Source organism: Haplochromis burtoni, unplaced genomic scaffold (genome assembly GCF_018398535.1).
Source record: "Haplochromis burtoni strain Fernald_Lab_line unplaced genomic scaffold, NCSU_Asbu1 Contig_141, whole genome shotgun sequence".
In the NCBI taxonomy this organism is placed as follows: Eukaryota; Metazoa; Chordata; class Actinopteri; order Cichliformes; family Cichlidae; genus Haplochromis; species Haplochromis burtoni.
The window spans coordinates 707,708-722,122 of record NW_024582502.1 but is presented as its reverse complement, the minus strand read 5'-3'; the positions used below and the strand labels follow the sequence as shown (position 1 = coordinate 722,122).

The 14,415-nt window shown below is 43.3% G+C and overlaps 1 protein-coding gene across 1 annotated transcript in view; it reads right to left on the bottom strand.

The window, feature by feature from the left end:
• The window catches only part of hdac7a (histone deacetylase 7a), a 55,503-nt gene extending 44,724 nt beyond the window's left edge, over window positions 1-10,779 (bottom strand). The window contains exon 1 of the mRNA XM_042224561.1: window positions 10,566-10,779. Coding sequence (XP_042080495.1) covers window positions 10,566-10,584 — 19 coding nt within the window. The 5' untranslated portion in view covers window positions 10,585-10,779. The remainder of the gene's footprint in view (window positions 1-10,565) is intronic.
• Between the last annotated feature and the right edge of the window lie 3,636 nt (window positions 10,780-14,415).

Below are 14,415 nucleotides of genomic sequence, written 5' to 3'. Positions count from 1 at the left end.
AATCCAGATTGATTACCTGTCTAGGAGGAGTTAAGGAGGAGCAGACACAAATGTTGCAGTCGTCATAATGGGTCTGCCTAGCCCAACATACTGTACATACCTGCACACAAAGGCAGTATGACTAGACTAAAACAAAAAAGGACACAATGTTAAAAAGCAAAACCTATAAAAAATGTCAGCAGATGTGAAAGAAACCACAGACTCAGCCGACTTAATGCACCGAGGAAGACTGTTCCACATTTTAGGAGCTACAACCTAAAAAGTGTGGTTGCAGAATGGGGAACAGCTGAAAGACCTTGATCTGATAAACGGAAAGCGCGACTGCTGTAATAAGCTTTTGGCAGTTCTCCTGTATAAGCGGGGATAAGGCCATGAAAAGGCATGTGCACTAATAAAATTTTGATATGAATTCTGAATTTCACTGGAAGCAGAGATGGGAAGCAGGGATCAAGGCTGATATGGAGTGGCAGGTTTTGCAGATTTTTGTTAGCGGTCTAGCTGCTGTGCTGTGGACCAATTCATATGAGGAGTGAGTAACAATGAGCTGCATGGGAAACCATGTATTAGGAAATCCAAGCTGTAGGTTGATAGCACAGCGTTGATTGCAAAATCATTCTTAATTGAAAGAACTCTTAATGATATGAGAATAAAATGCGTAAAAAAACATAAATATAGATATAGAGATAAGAGATAAATATAGAGATATTTATAAATAAATATAAACTTTAAAAAGCTTTTTAAACATGAGAAGGTTGCTTCCTCTTTATTGTTAGTTAATTAGGTTGTCTTTGGGTATTAAGAGTTGGGCAAAACAAGAATCCTGAACACATTCCCTTGTGAAGATTGTTACCTTTATATATTATCATTTACTAAAGATTTATGTTTTTATTTTATAAAGTCTATTTTAGGTTTACTCTTAATTTACTTAATTTTGCTGTGCGTCTTAAATATTTAAGTTTTTTCCAGCATCAGTTTGTTAGTCCCGTTGTTTTACATGAGGCTGTTAGCATCTTCAAGCAGAATCCTAATACATAAATAAGCTAAGCACATACATTATATACAGTACAGACCTTTGAAAGTCTTTCAGGTTTTATTCATGTTGTGTGGACTGTATTTATCCAGTCACATTATAGGATGTCTTTGTTCTGGGGACTTGCATTTTTTGTTAGTTAAAAAAAACCCTTTGATTAAGATCAAAGTGAGGGAAGTTCCAGGAAATTAATATACATCTTTCTACTTTCAAATTACAGATATGTGTGAAAAGACTGAGGCTGAACCAGTGTCTGAAAGGACTCGGTGCATGGAAAGCTTCGGTGACATATGCAGTCCACAGAAACACAATGGATCGCTGACAGGCATTTTCCGCAAAATAGCAACAGTGTCATTTGTGCAGTCATCACTAACCACCACTGAAAGGTAAAACAAAGAAACAGTGTTACTTTTTTTCCAGCTTTATGTGCAATATCTCATCATCCACTTCGGTCTAAGAGGCATTACCACACACACCAGTCGTATAGCATTATTTATCTATACAAACTATACATATAGCATCTTTAAACTGCAGAGAAACTTTTATCAGCATTTTAAAAATCCGAGCGCTACCAAAGCCATTAAAAAAACTAAGAGATCTGTGAGAGGTTTAATGCAGAGCAACAAAAGATGGCGGTAAATACTTGAACACAAAGACGGTTTTGACTAAATGAATTACAGCCTCTCTTTTGGACGTTTGATCTGGTTTGATTGAAAGTGAACTGAGGTCAGCTCCGGTGACGGCACAAGAGGAGTATATGATGAAGGACTGAGGATCCCTTAACACCCCGAGGATGTTTGGAGTTATGGTAAGTTATTCAAAACACCACAAGAAACCATAGCTACCACAAGAAAATCCCAGGGATGTCAGCAGCCAGCTCACTCACACACACACACACACACACACACACACACATACAGAAAGCCTCAAAACGTAAAGTCAAATCAAATCAAAACTCAGTCTTATAACACCCACTGTTCTGAACAACAACAAGCCTGAGAAGCGTGAGCGTGTGTGTGTAGGAAACACCCAGACAGGCCAAAAATAGCTCTACTCTTGTTCCCCCTCTCTCGCTTTCAATCCTTCGCTCATTCGTTTCGCTCTCCGTCTGTCCCTCTGTGTTTCTCTGTGTGTCTTGTTTGTGTCATGATTAACCACGGGTAGGAAAAAAATAAGTTAATTTTTCCATATGGAAAATGTCACCCTCTTAAAGAGCGCACTCGAATGTGAGAATATCAGGCTGAGTATGTGATTCAGCGAACGGAGAGAACAATGACTATACTTTGGCATAACTGTTGCATAAGGGGAAACATGAAGGTTTTCACAAAATGGGAAGAATTAGTTGGTTGAAGTCTGTCTGACACGTTGAGCAAATGAGGCAGTTCTCTGAAGAAACTGTAGAAGATCATAAAGTAGTATTTATCTTTTTTTCCCCTCTAAATTCCTGTCAAAATAAAACAATCCAGGATAAACTAAAATAGCTGCTGGCACACTCTGGCCATGCACATACAGTAAATTATGATTGGCCTGTGTTTTCCTGCATCTTTTTCACAGTGCTGTCACGCTCACGGATATTTAACCGGGGTCCAAAGCATTGTGGCAACTTTGTCAGTTTGTTTAGATTTAGTATACCCAATTACAAGTGAAGCAGCCCCTGTAAACAAAAGTCACATGGACTCACGAGGTGTTTACCGGACAGTTTTAGTAACCTGTCATCCTGCGTTGTTACTGATTTTTTTTTTTAAACAAATATAATTGCAGTCCTTGTTAAATAAGCAAAACAGGCTGGCATGGTTTTGTTTCTTGGGCAGTGTCAGCCTGGGCTTTGTTAAGCCAGCTGTGTGTATGCTTAAAGCATCATTTTGAATTATTAGGGTCTTGCTTTCTGTTATAGTAGCATCCTCCTCGCTTACAGTAAATATGTGAAAACAAAAGGGAGCTCCAACAACAGAATGGGTTGTAAACAAGCCAGAGTTTAACCTGGTTAAACCACTTCAGCTCAAGGTAAAAAAAGAAAAAAAAAGAAAGAAAGAAAAAATTCTTTGAATGTTTACAACTTGTCTAATCTGGAACAAGAAGCTTCGAAGATCTTAAGGCCCATAACTATAAGCTCATCGTGCAGCACAGAACGAGACAGTAACATCATTTACATGCAGATACAGATCAATGTCCCCGAGAACATATGTGGTTGTCTGGTCACATCCATTTTTAGACGGCTGGGGTATGTACCATTTAGACCTCTCATCTACATAAAAATCATCTTTGAGAAGCTAATGTTAAGATTGACTAAATGCCTTTACCATATACATATATTGATAGTGTGATCTCCAGACACAGAATCATGCATTCCTTTTTAGCTGCACAGAGAGAAGATGCAAACTCCACACAGAGCAGGTTTGAGCCAGTATCCTTGCTTTGAGGTGAGCGTACTAACCACTGCACCGCTGTGCTGCCCCGTGCCAGATGGGACAGGCTAAAGTTGGATATCTGGATAAGAAAATGGCTAGACAGATGTGCCGCCATTAAAAGACGAGTACATTGTGGTCATAAATTGATGGACATGGTCAACAACAATAACCAGAGAGTCTGTAGCATTCAAAATTGGTACTAAAATATCCACACCATTATGGCAGCAGCCTGAATCTTTGAAGGCACATTGGACACGTGCTTTGGTGTTGTTTATACCAGATTCTGACTGTATCATTTGAATTACACAGAGACTCATCGGACCATCTTTTCTGGTCCGGTTTTGGTGAACCTGCTTGTATCCTCAGTTTCCTGTTCTTAGCTGACAGAAGTGGCACCCGGCGTGGTCTTCTGCTGCTGTAGCCCATCTGCTTCAAAGTTTGACATGTTGTGTGTTCAGAGATGCTCTTCTTGGATGCAGTTTGAGTTACTGTTGCTTTCCTATCAGCTTGAACAAGTTTAACCCTCTGATATCAGCGATGCATTTTCTCCCACAGAACTCCTGCTCAGTTGATATTTTCTCTTGTTCAGGCGATTCTCTGTATAACCTAGAGATGGTCATGTGGGAAAAGCCCAGTCTTTGGAACACTTACACCAGCCTGCCTGGTAACAACCACCACATTCAAAGTCACTTAAATGGCCTGCATTTGTATAGCGCTTTTCTAGTCCCTAAGGACCCCAAAGTGCTTCACACTACATTCAGTCATTCACCCATTCACACTCACATTCACACACTTAAATCACCTTTCTTCCCCATTCTGATGCTCAGTTTGAAATTCAGCTTGGCCAACGTCTACATGCCTCAATGCATTGTGGTGCTGCCGTGTGAGCATGTCTGAGTTGAACAGGTGTGCCTAATAAAGTGGCCGTGAGGGTATACCATACTTTACTATCACAAATGCGCTTCAGACGTTCTCCCTTCATTGGTTTCACAACAACACGTGGCAAAGAAGCAAATGAGATGGTGACACCTTTGAAGCAACAAAACCAAAAATCTTGTGCTCTCGGTAGTTTCCTGCTATTAGATGTCTTGACAAACCACAGTACTGGTTTTCTTAGAATTGCCTCACAATTTCTGGCATTGATTGCGCTTGTAAGTCATTGTTCACACCGGTTCAAATGAAGGAAAACATGTATAAAAGTGCCAAGTGCCGTCTGATACAAATACCTTTAATATATGACAAATTTCCATTAATTCATTTTCCTCTTCCATAAATGGGGTTTAACTGCGACTGAATAACAGTTCTTTCTGAGTAGTAAGTTGTTGATATCAGTTTAAGGCATGACTGACTGAAACAGAAGAGGGATGATTCATTGTGTTTTTTAGACACTGTCTGGTTAAGATAAGATCAACTTTGCTACCCCTGTAGGAAAATTCCCCCTAGCTGCTGAAGCCCCTGAAACAAGTGGATAAAAACATCATACAGCTGTCATCGCACACTTATATAGAACACTCAGTGTGCTCCGAGTTCTGCTGAAGAAGAAGAACATGAAGTAGGCACATACATCAGCTGTCTGCCACCGATGACTGATGAACTTGTGTTTTCTCAGGGGTTTTCATGGAAAGGTTATACCTCTGCTTACTGTTGTGCCTTTTGTGGGAATTTAAGACAGAGAAGGAGAGGGAGAAGGAGAACCAGATGGCTTTTCCTTGCAGGATATCCTGTTATAAGTTGAGCTAGCCGGGCTCTATCTGACCTCCTCACCCCTCTTGACCCTTAACCCGACCGCAATTTAGGTTCATATCTCCGCTGTTTCCTAATCGCCCAAATGTCTCAGCATCCTTTGCTATGGCATTGTTGCTTTCTCTTCTACTCAGCTGCTTAGTCAAACTCACAAGTAGCTGCCTTTGCCACTCTTCTGTTTATTTCATTAATGTTTTTCCCCCCTTCTGACTTGTGTGGTTAATTACGAAGAAAACCAAGTTATAATGCTAGGCTTTAAATCCAATATCCATAAAATTTAATGACAAGGGCCACAACCTTTAGCATCAATCCACATCCCAGGTGCAAATTATCTTTTTTTTCACCATCTGGAAAGTGCAGACAGTCATAGTATATGGCAGATGGCTGCTCCTCCCTGAGCCTGAATCCATCTGAGCTTTCTTCCTCTTAAAAGGGAGTTTTTGCATCCCACTTTCTCCATGTGCTTGCTCGGACTGCTACAAGGTTATCCGATTGACAGGGTTTTCTCTGTATCATTGTAGGGTCTTTGCCTTACAATATAAAGCTGCTTGACTGTTGATGTGATTTGGTGCTATATAAATAAAATTGAATTTAATTGAATTAATTTAAAAAGTAGATGTGTCCTTTTCTCATTATGCAAATTTCTAGCTCGTAAAGTTTAGTAACATGAGACCTCATCCACTTCTGTCACTTAGGCAACTCATTTTCCACCATGCAAGGGTTTTGCGTGAGAGATGATGAATGATTTTCATAGATATATAGACACACACACAGACACACACACACACACACACAGAAAACACTGGAAAATAATAATAATAAGAGCAGCACTATAAAAACTCTGTGTGTGTGGTGTTTCATACTTAGTCGCTCTGACTTTCACAGTTCCTGCTTTCTCTCTTTTTTCTTTTCTTTTCTTTTTTTTGCCTGTCCCGTTTGGCTCTTCAGAATTGTTGTCTAAAGGCAAAGAAAGATGCCCAACGGATTTACTTTACCAAATGGACCATCCCAGCCTTGCCATAATGGTCTATTTGATTCACCTTTTATTGTTTATTTTATTTTATTTTATTTTCACTTGCTAAATACGGGACAGACTTGACTGGGGAAAAGAAAGGGAGAAAGAAAGAGGGAAAGAAAAACAGTGGGGAAGAGGGACGGGGATAAAGGGCAAAAACCAACAAAATAAGCAGACAAAAAATACATATATCAATCACCTGGATCACCTGTTGAGAAAGAAAAAAGAGAAGAAAAAAAAGAGCAATAATAAACAACATCACGATGATCTATGGGAATATAACAGTAAATACTAAATATTAAACATTATTGTGCAGCACGTAAGATCGACAGCGCACAGTGTGCTTTGAGGTAGGAGCCAAAAAGGGTGTAGTTTGTGTGTGTGAGCACCCGTGTGTACACCTGTGAGCATGAGCGCGCTTGTATTTAAAAGGTTCCTTCATGTAATGATCTGCTAGAGGGTGTGGGGGGGCCACAGCCCCGTCCTCCAGGGCATGAAGCAGGTATGGAGGAGATCAAGACTCCAGACATCCAGAGGCCCCCAGAACACAAGAGACCAAGGAAGACCAACAGAGGGGCAGCTGCGCCACTGTCCCAGAAAGAGCTGAGGAGAGTCCCAGATGAGGGCTCACTCAGCAGCCGCGGAGCAGAAGCCAGGGGGAGTTGCAGTGACGTGCCCGTGAGCTCCGCCGGCAGCCAGCTGTGCCTGAGTGACCGAGCCCCAGGCCGAGAGGCCGGGGGCACCCCACCTCCGAAGTGGCCCGAGCGAGCCCCAGGCTCCAGGCCCCGACAAGCAGCCACCAAGGAGTGAGCCGGTGTGTACCTGGACGCCCACCCCCGGACACAAAGAACCACCAACGCACCGATGTCTGAGGGCGTCTGCCACTGGCAGGGGAAGTGGTGGGGGGAGATAGGCCTCCATACCTTGGAGGGCCTGAGATGTCCCCAGAGAGGTGGTGTCTGATACCCAACCTGACATATAGACACAGACAAACAGGCACACACAGATACAGACATCCATTCTCACCCTCATGCTCTCATATGCAATTACTCAACACTCACCCAACGTGGAGACAGACATAAATAGACACTGTACACACAATCACACTCCCCAAGCGTACTCTACGAACTGGGTCTAGGTACCCTTGCCCCTGGAGGGGGAAACTGCACCCAGACCCAGGTAGTGTTACCCTTTTCCCTGGGGTGGAGAGAAGCAGACCGCCCCGACTCGGCAGCAGCAGGGAGGCCCCACTTTCCAGACCCCAATCGGATGGCCAATTCCTCCTCCTAGCCCCCCCGCTCCAACAGGCAGCAGAGAACGGGGGTGTGTGAAGACTCCAAACCTCCCTCCGCCCGCTGTGTTCCTGCTTTCTCTTACAAATCCTTGATTCAGAATTCAAAATAATTCCACTTGTTTTTCTGGCCATGTGCGTCACTCGCTGAAAAATAATATCCTCCTAATACTATCTTGGAACAAGTTTTTAAAAAACCCAACTGAGTGGGTCTAGGATTATTTGATGCCAATACTTTCCCAAATCAAATATAATTTTCTCAGTATTGCTGCTGTGTCCATCTGTCTTTCCCTCTTTACCTTGTTTTCAGTTAGTGAAGATGTTGTTCAAGCAACCTTTAAAAAAAGAAGTCATGACCTCACTTGGCAGTGCAAATTTAAAACACGCACACACAAAGATATCATAACATCATAATAATCTTAACATAATCAGAACAAAAACAAGTAAGAAAACGGAAAAAATAACCCTTCAGGTATCGTTTCTGCCCTAATGCACAACTTTTTGTCTTCCCCACTTTCTCTTTATGTCACCTCTTTCTCCCTCTCTCTCTCTCTGGCTCACACCCAGCCCTCCCACCCACCAGCGTAACTGGAATCCATTAGCTGATGAATGGTTGTTTGTGTTTTTTTAAGCTCAACAGCGCCTCCATCCACACCAGTGGCCACAGAGGGTGATAACAAAACATGCAGCGTGATTAGGGAAATAATTAGCCAATCATCCTGTGACCTGCAAGCCAAGCCTGAGGTCAAAGAGACGCAAACCAGGCTGCTTCCCAGGTGCTTTCCCATGAAAATCAGTCAGGAGGCACAGCTGCGAAGCAAATGCATACTGGGGTCATTGTGAGCAGACAGCTTCCAATCACAACACATGCGCTTCTTTGCCTGTATCCCAGGCTCGCTGCGATACGGCTGAGAGTGCGAATGAGGATCCCAGTGGACTCAGTGCAGAGTTTGCCCAGGGAGGCTGTGGTGGAAATCAACACTTCCTGCTTCCTGTGGCGAGAGGAAGTGCTACCGTCGCTGTCCCCTTATCGCTGGGTATCCAGGCAGAGCAGAGGGAGGAAGGCAGAGCAGGGAGGGAAGAGGAAGAGGAGGTAGTAGAGGAGCTGGAGGAAGGTCATGCAGGCTAAACAAAGGGAGAGGACTGAAGAGACTGACTGGGTTTGTGGCTTATGTTCTACAGGGTTACATTCTGGCATTAAATGACTTAGAAAGCAGTAAATATTTAAAGGTGGTGAGTGATGAGAAAGAGGAGAACACGTGTAAAATGTCTGTTACTGGCTTGTAAGGCGCTGCTGATGGACAAATCAAATTTCTTTATTTTATTTTATTTTTTTGTGATATCAGCTTTTTGCCTGTTTTGTTAACCATCAGCCATAATCTCTCCCATGGGACAAAACAATAGCCTTTGGCTGTGACTTGCTGCGACTGAATCACAATGTTGCACAGTCTGTGCTTTGCCTGTGCTTCTTCCACAATGCATTGATACTGTTTTATATTATCAGTATATTATGGGAAGGTCGGAAGGTCGCCGGTTCGATCCCCGGGCTCTCTGTCCTGGTCGTTGTGTCCTTGGGCAAGACACTTTACCCTACCGCCTACTGGTGTTGGCCAGAGGGGCCGATGGCGCGATATGGCAGCCTCGCTTCTGTCAGTCTGCCCCAGGGCAGCTGTGGCTACAACCGTAGCTGCCTCCACCAGTGTGTGAGAGTGAATGAATAGTGGCATTGTAAAGCGCTTTGGGTGCCTTGAAAAGCGCTATATAAATCCAATCCATTATTATTATGCAACATGCAATTCAAAAATGCAGCAGGGCTTCTCCATTCTCTTAGTTTTATGTTGTCATGTTACATCTAACATGCTGGCAGTTTATCCACAGGGAAGCAGAGGGGAAAACAGAGGCAGGAGGTGACAAAGGATATTTAAAGAAAGAAAAGGCAGAAGGAAAATGATAGCGGCATGTGTCTGTAAATGCAACAAGTTGGATGCCTTCCACAGACTGAAATCAAAATGTATCCACTTGCATTTTATGGTGAAGGAGCAGGAGAGAGACAATGAGAAAGACAGAGGGAGTGAAGGGGGAGAGAGATGTTTGGGATCAGGGTGGGGAAGCTTTCAGCACTTGGGATTGTCCCAGATGGACACAAGCCGCTCCCTCCCTTTATAAACAGCCCCTTCTCCTCTCCTCTCCTCTCCTCTCCTCTCCTCTCCTAATTTATTCATTTCCCTATAATGCCTGTTATCCACAACTCAGCTCCCAATTTGCACAGATTCTGGGACCCTCACCAGAAAATATGAACAAATTGACACTTTTTGTTTTTCTTTTCTTTCTCTTTTTCTGACAACTTCTTCTGTCCCCCTGCACTAGCACCACCACTGCCCCCAATCCCTGCCATTTCCAAAGTCAACACACCACTAAATGCCGGGCTGACTCACTTCCACTGTGGGTGGCTCTGTTTCCAATTTTCTCACTACCCCACCACCTTGGAAGAAAAGAGAAAACTTTTGTCCAGAAAAAAAAGTAAGCAACCAGTGCAAAAGGAAGATCCATTTTTCCAAATTGCTCAGTGCTAAAAGGGACAAAAGCTTGCACGGAGGTGCAGAGAGAGACGTGGAGCGAAACCGTACCATGCTTCTCCCACTTCTTTTGTGGCTCTGAAATAGTTATCGCCGTTTCCCTTCCTTTCTTTCTCTTTAAGAGAGCGTGGGAGCGCCCTCAGAGTACTGCAGAGAAACCACGGGGCTCATAACAACAGGAGGAAGCCGGTAACTTGAGTAAGTTGGGCCGGGCAGAAAGAGGGGGATACGGAGAGGAGGTGGAATGAAAGGAAAGCAAAAAGACAGAGGAACCTTCTGCAAGTGTTTTTATATCTTGAAAACATAAAAAAAAAAAAGTTCGCAAAGCTCAAAAAACGCAGAAACACACCACACATTTGCAAATAATCTGCTGGATTGCTGACAGCATTTCCCCACACGCAGACCCAAAAACACACACACATACACACACGTATAGACACACACGGACACTTTTGCATTTGCGTGAAATCAGACAGCTTTCCCAAGAACAGGACTGCCTTACCAGTCTGCCTTGTAAACATTCAGCGCGAGGAGTGCTTCACAAAGTCCCATCAGTCATGTTCATGTACAGTTCCAGAAAGTGGTGAGGATTCTCCAACATCACACACACACACAAACACACACATGCACAGGCACAGTATCAGTTCCCTCTGTCCAAGAGTTGAGAAAGTGAGGGGCCGCAACAAAAGGCAACAGAGGGAGGGAGAGACTGAGGGAGAGAGAGCGAGAAAGAGAGAGAGAGATTAACCCCTCTGAGCTGACTGGTGGACTCTCTCCCTCCCTCCCTCCCTCCCTCCCTCACACACACACACACACACACACACACACACAAAATGAAACATTTTCAAAAATTATATGATGCCAGTGATAATCTGGGACTTCTTGTGTTTTCTCGTCAATGCCAAGAGGAGGAAGGGAGAGCAGAGGGAGGGCAGAGACAAGCAGATGTGTGCGCGCGCGCGGGTGTGTGTGTGTGTGTGTGTGTGTGTGTGTGTGTGTGTGGTGTGTGTGTGTGGCAGTTCTTCTGTGTCACATTTCAATGTGCTTTCTGGAGACCATGGTCATGATGTGTGTGTATGTGTGCTTGTGTATTTTAAGGTAGGAGGGACTGGCTGGCTCAAGTCCAGAGGCAGCTAGCCTGGTAGAAAAAGACAATAGCAGGAAACACTATATCAGGAGGCAAAATACCAGCACAAAAATAATTAACAGACATTGAAAAACAATGACATCCACAGTGGAAAACACAGCCTGCAGCCTGCTTCGAACAATGATAGTGGAAACCAAAAAAAAAGAATGTATTTTTGTTATTCTAACCACAGGATATAAAAACCTATAAGAAAAAAAAAACAAAAGAAAAAATGTACACAGATCAAAAGCATTAGCTGTAATGAACTGTAAAAAATCCGCTATTATTTTTGTTGCGCAACATCGGATGCACAATATAAAAAAGTGCATTGCTGGGTTCTCAAGGGGGGGGGGGGACGGGGGGGGGGGGGGGTGGTGACAGTTTCTCAGCTTCTTCTTCTTTTTTATTTGCATCATTTTAAAAGTTGTGTACTAGTGCACCATCACAGGCATGTAGACACACATTCCCCACGCAGTCATGACTCCCACACAAATCTCACCACCACTCCCACACCCCACACACACACACACACACACACACACACACACACACACACACATTCCCTCAGCTATAATCATATCTGGTGATAAGAGCAGCTTCCCCCAGCGGTTACTGGTTCTCCAGGCACCGACCACAGTGTCTTACAATGGTCCTGTATTCTAAGCCTGCGCTGATTACACACACAAGGAGCTGCATTACACACTGCTAATTCAATTTCCTCCCCTCTGGGTCAACCTTTGTGTGAGTTTATGTGTGTATGTGAGTCCATAAGGAGGAACTGATTAAGAACCTGATGAAGAGACCAAGATCCAAACTGTGTGTGCGTGTTCTTCATCCACTTATTGCAATTTTGCATTTCAAATAATACACTTAAAGCTGTTCTGTGCTGGAAAAAAAATATCCCAGTTCACTGGGATCCTAAAGCACTCACAGATTGCTGCTCACTGTTTCCATGTGCTGTAATACGATGGCCCAGTCGCCACAGCAAATATTTAATGGAGTCAGGTAAGTCTTGTTCTAAAAGCAACAAGTGATACTGTGTTATATAGAAGTACTTAACTAAAGTACATGCTTTTTTTTGGAACCAGTTGGATCCATTGCTGCTATAATGTGGACATTTTTACTTTTTTTCCAGTAGTGCAATAACACAGAAAAAGAAATCAGATGTAGAATAGCACGTCACAAGAAAAAGCTATAGAAATCATTCACTTCATACCTCCAAAATTAAAGATACATCCAAGTGAAAAAGAAAGTTTTCACAGTCCTTAGAAAAATTAAGCACATCCTAATTTACACAGTAAGTACACACAAAATGTAAGCAGCCCCTCTGTAAAATGGTAAATGGCCTGCATTTGTATAGTGCTTTTCTAGTCCCTAAGGACCCCAAAGCGCTTCACACTACATTCAGTCCATTCACACACTGGTGATGGCAAGCTACATTGTAGCCACAGCTGCCCTGGGGCGCACTGACAGAGGCGAGGCTGCCGGACACTGGCGCCACCGGGCCCTCTGACCACCACCAGTAGGCAAACACGGGGTTAGTATCTTGCCCAAGGATATTTGGCATGCAGCCAGGAGGCAGCCTGGGATCGAACCACCGACCTTCTGATTAGTGGCTGACCTGCTCTGCCACCTGAGCTACAGCCACCCCGCATCAAGTAGCAATGTCAAATGAGGCCAGAGTGGAGATGTTTGGCTTTAATGCACAGTCCCAAATTTAGTGAAAAGCAAACACAGAACATCAGCAAAAACACTTCATACCAACTGTCACGTACGGTGATGAAGTGGTGATGATCCAGGCTTGTTTTGCAGCCGCAGGACTAGGGCAAGGGCACCTGACCATGAACTTGTCCAGGTCAAGTATTTACCTCCAAAATTTAAAGATACATCCAAGTGAAAAAGAAAGTTTTCACAGGGTCATTCATCACCTATGGTGAGATTTGAGGTAAAGCTATGTGGGATCACCAGTGGTAATAGGATTCAGCACTTTGGAGATGAACTTCATAGAAACGTATCCAGTAATCTTTGTAATGTTTTAGCTCATGCTCACCCTGGCTGCTGTATTACACTTAATATTCTAGACCTAAATAAACCTTTACTTTCTGACTTTGGCTCTCCATGTTTTACTCCACTGCTCTTCTTCCTCTCCTACCTTTATCCAAAACTAAAATCTGTACCTCAACCTCCTCTCCTCGTCCTCTTTCTCACATTAAAACAGGGGTTTATCAGTAGGTGACATCACAGTGGCTATGTCTGTCTTTTTTATACAGTCAGTGTCACCAGTTTTGGTTAAGAACTGGATCTTCATTATCAAAGTAATGCAAGCTGTGCAATACAGTAACACTGCAAGTTAGTAATTCTTTCAGATGATGCTCAGCAAAGGGAAGCATTGTCAGCTGCAGATTCTGTATTTAGCAGATTGTTTAAGATAAAACTGTATTTAAACCACACCACAGTACATTACAGGTTGGATTGCAGAGCTGTGTGCAAGATTCTGACATCTAGATTTGCTGCTTGTTTATTGCAAGCTCTGTGACAAACTAAACGAAAAGTATAAAATAGCCACAAACTAAGGAGCGGGCAACCATATTTATGTATTTACATCCACACTTCTAATTTATACCTTTACAGTCCAGCTGTAAGAGCACTAAACACTAATTAAAGCTCTGCGGAGGTCTCTATTACAGCCTCCACAGAAAATGCTACAATGAGTCAAAATCACTAAAATGAGGGTGGAGATGCAGAATGCAGAGCTATATCAGCCGTTGGTCTGACTTTTTCATCAAAGCCTCAAATGCTCTTTGGCCTTTTGTGTTCCCCTCCCAGGTTTTTATTTTTTATTAATTTATATTTTAAACCTGGGATAGGGGCCCAAATAGGTTGCAGGCTTCCCAGCAGAATACAAGCTAGCAACATGTAATCCTGGGTCCCACAGTAAGACGGAGGATATGAGATTTTAATAAAAAATCCTTGCTTTAATTTGAAGCGAGTGGTCAGATCTGTTGGGCTCCTCCAATGATTCTGTGTAATGCAGCCTGATGAGGCGGCTGGCTTGCTGCAGGTTGTTTATGAGACTCGCTCAAAACATCTGAGTCCCATTTTGGCCAAATAAAACAATGCTGTGCTTCACTGTCAAATGCATGGCAAACATAAGGGTGTGAGTGTGTGTGCATGTGCAAGTGCGTGACTAGGACTGTGTGTGTGTGTGTGTGTGTGTGTGTCCAAA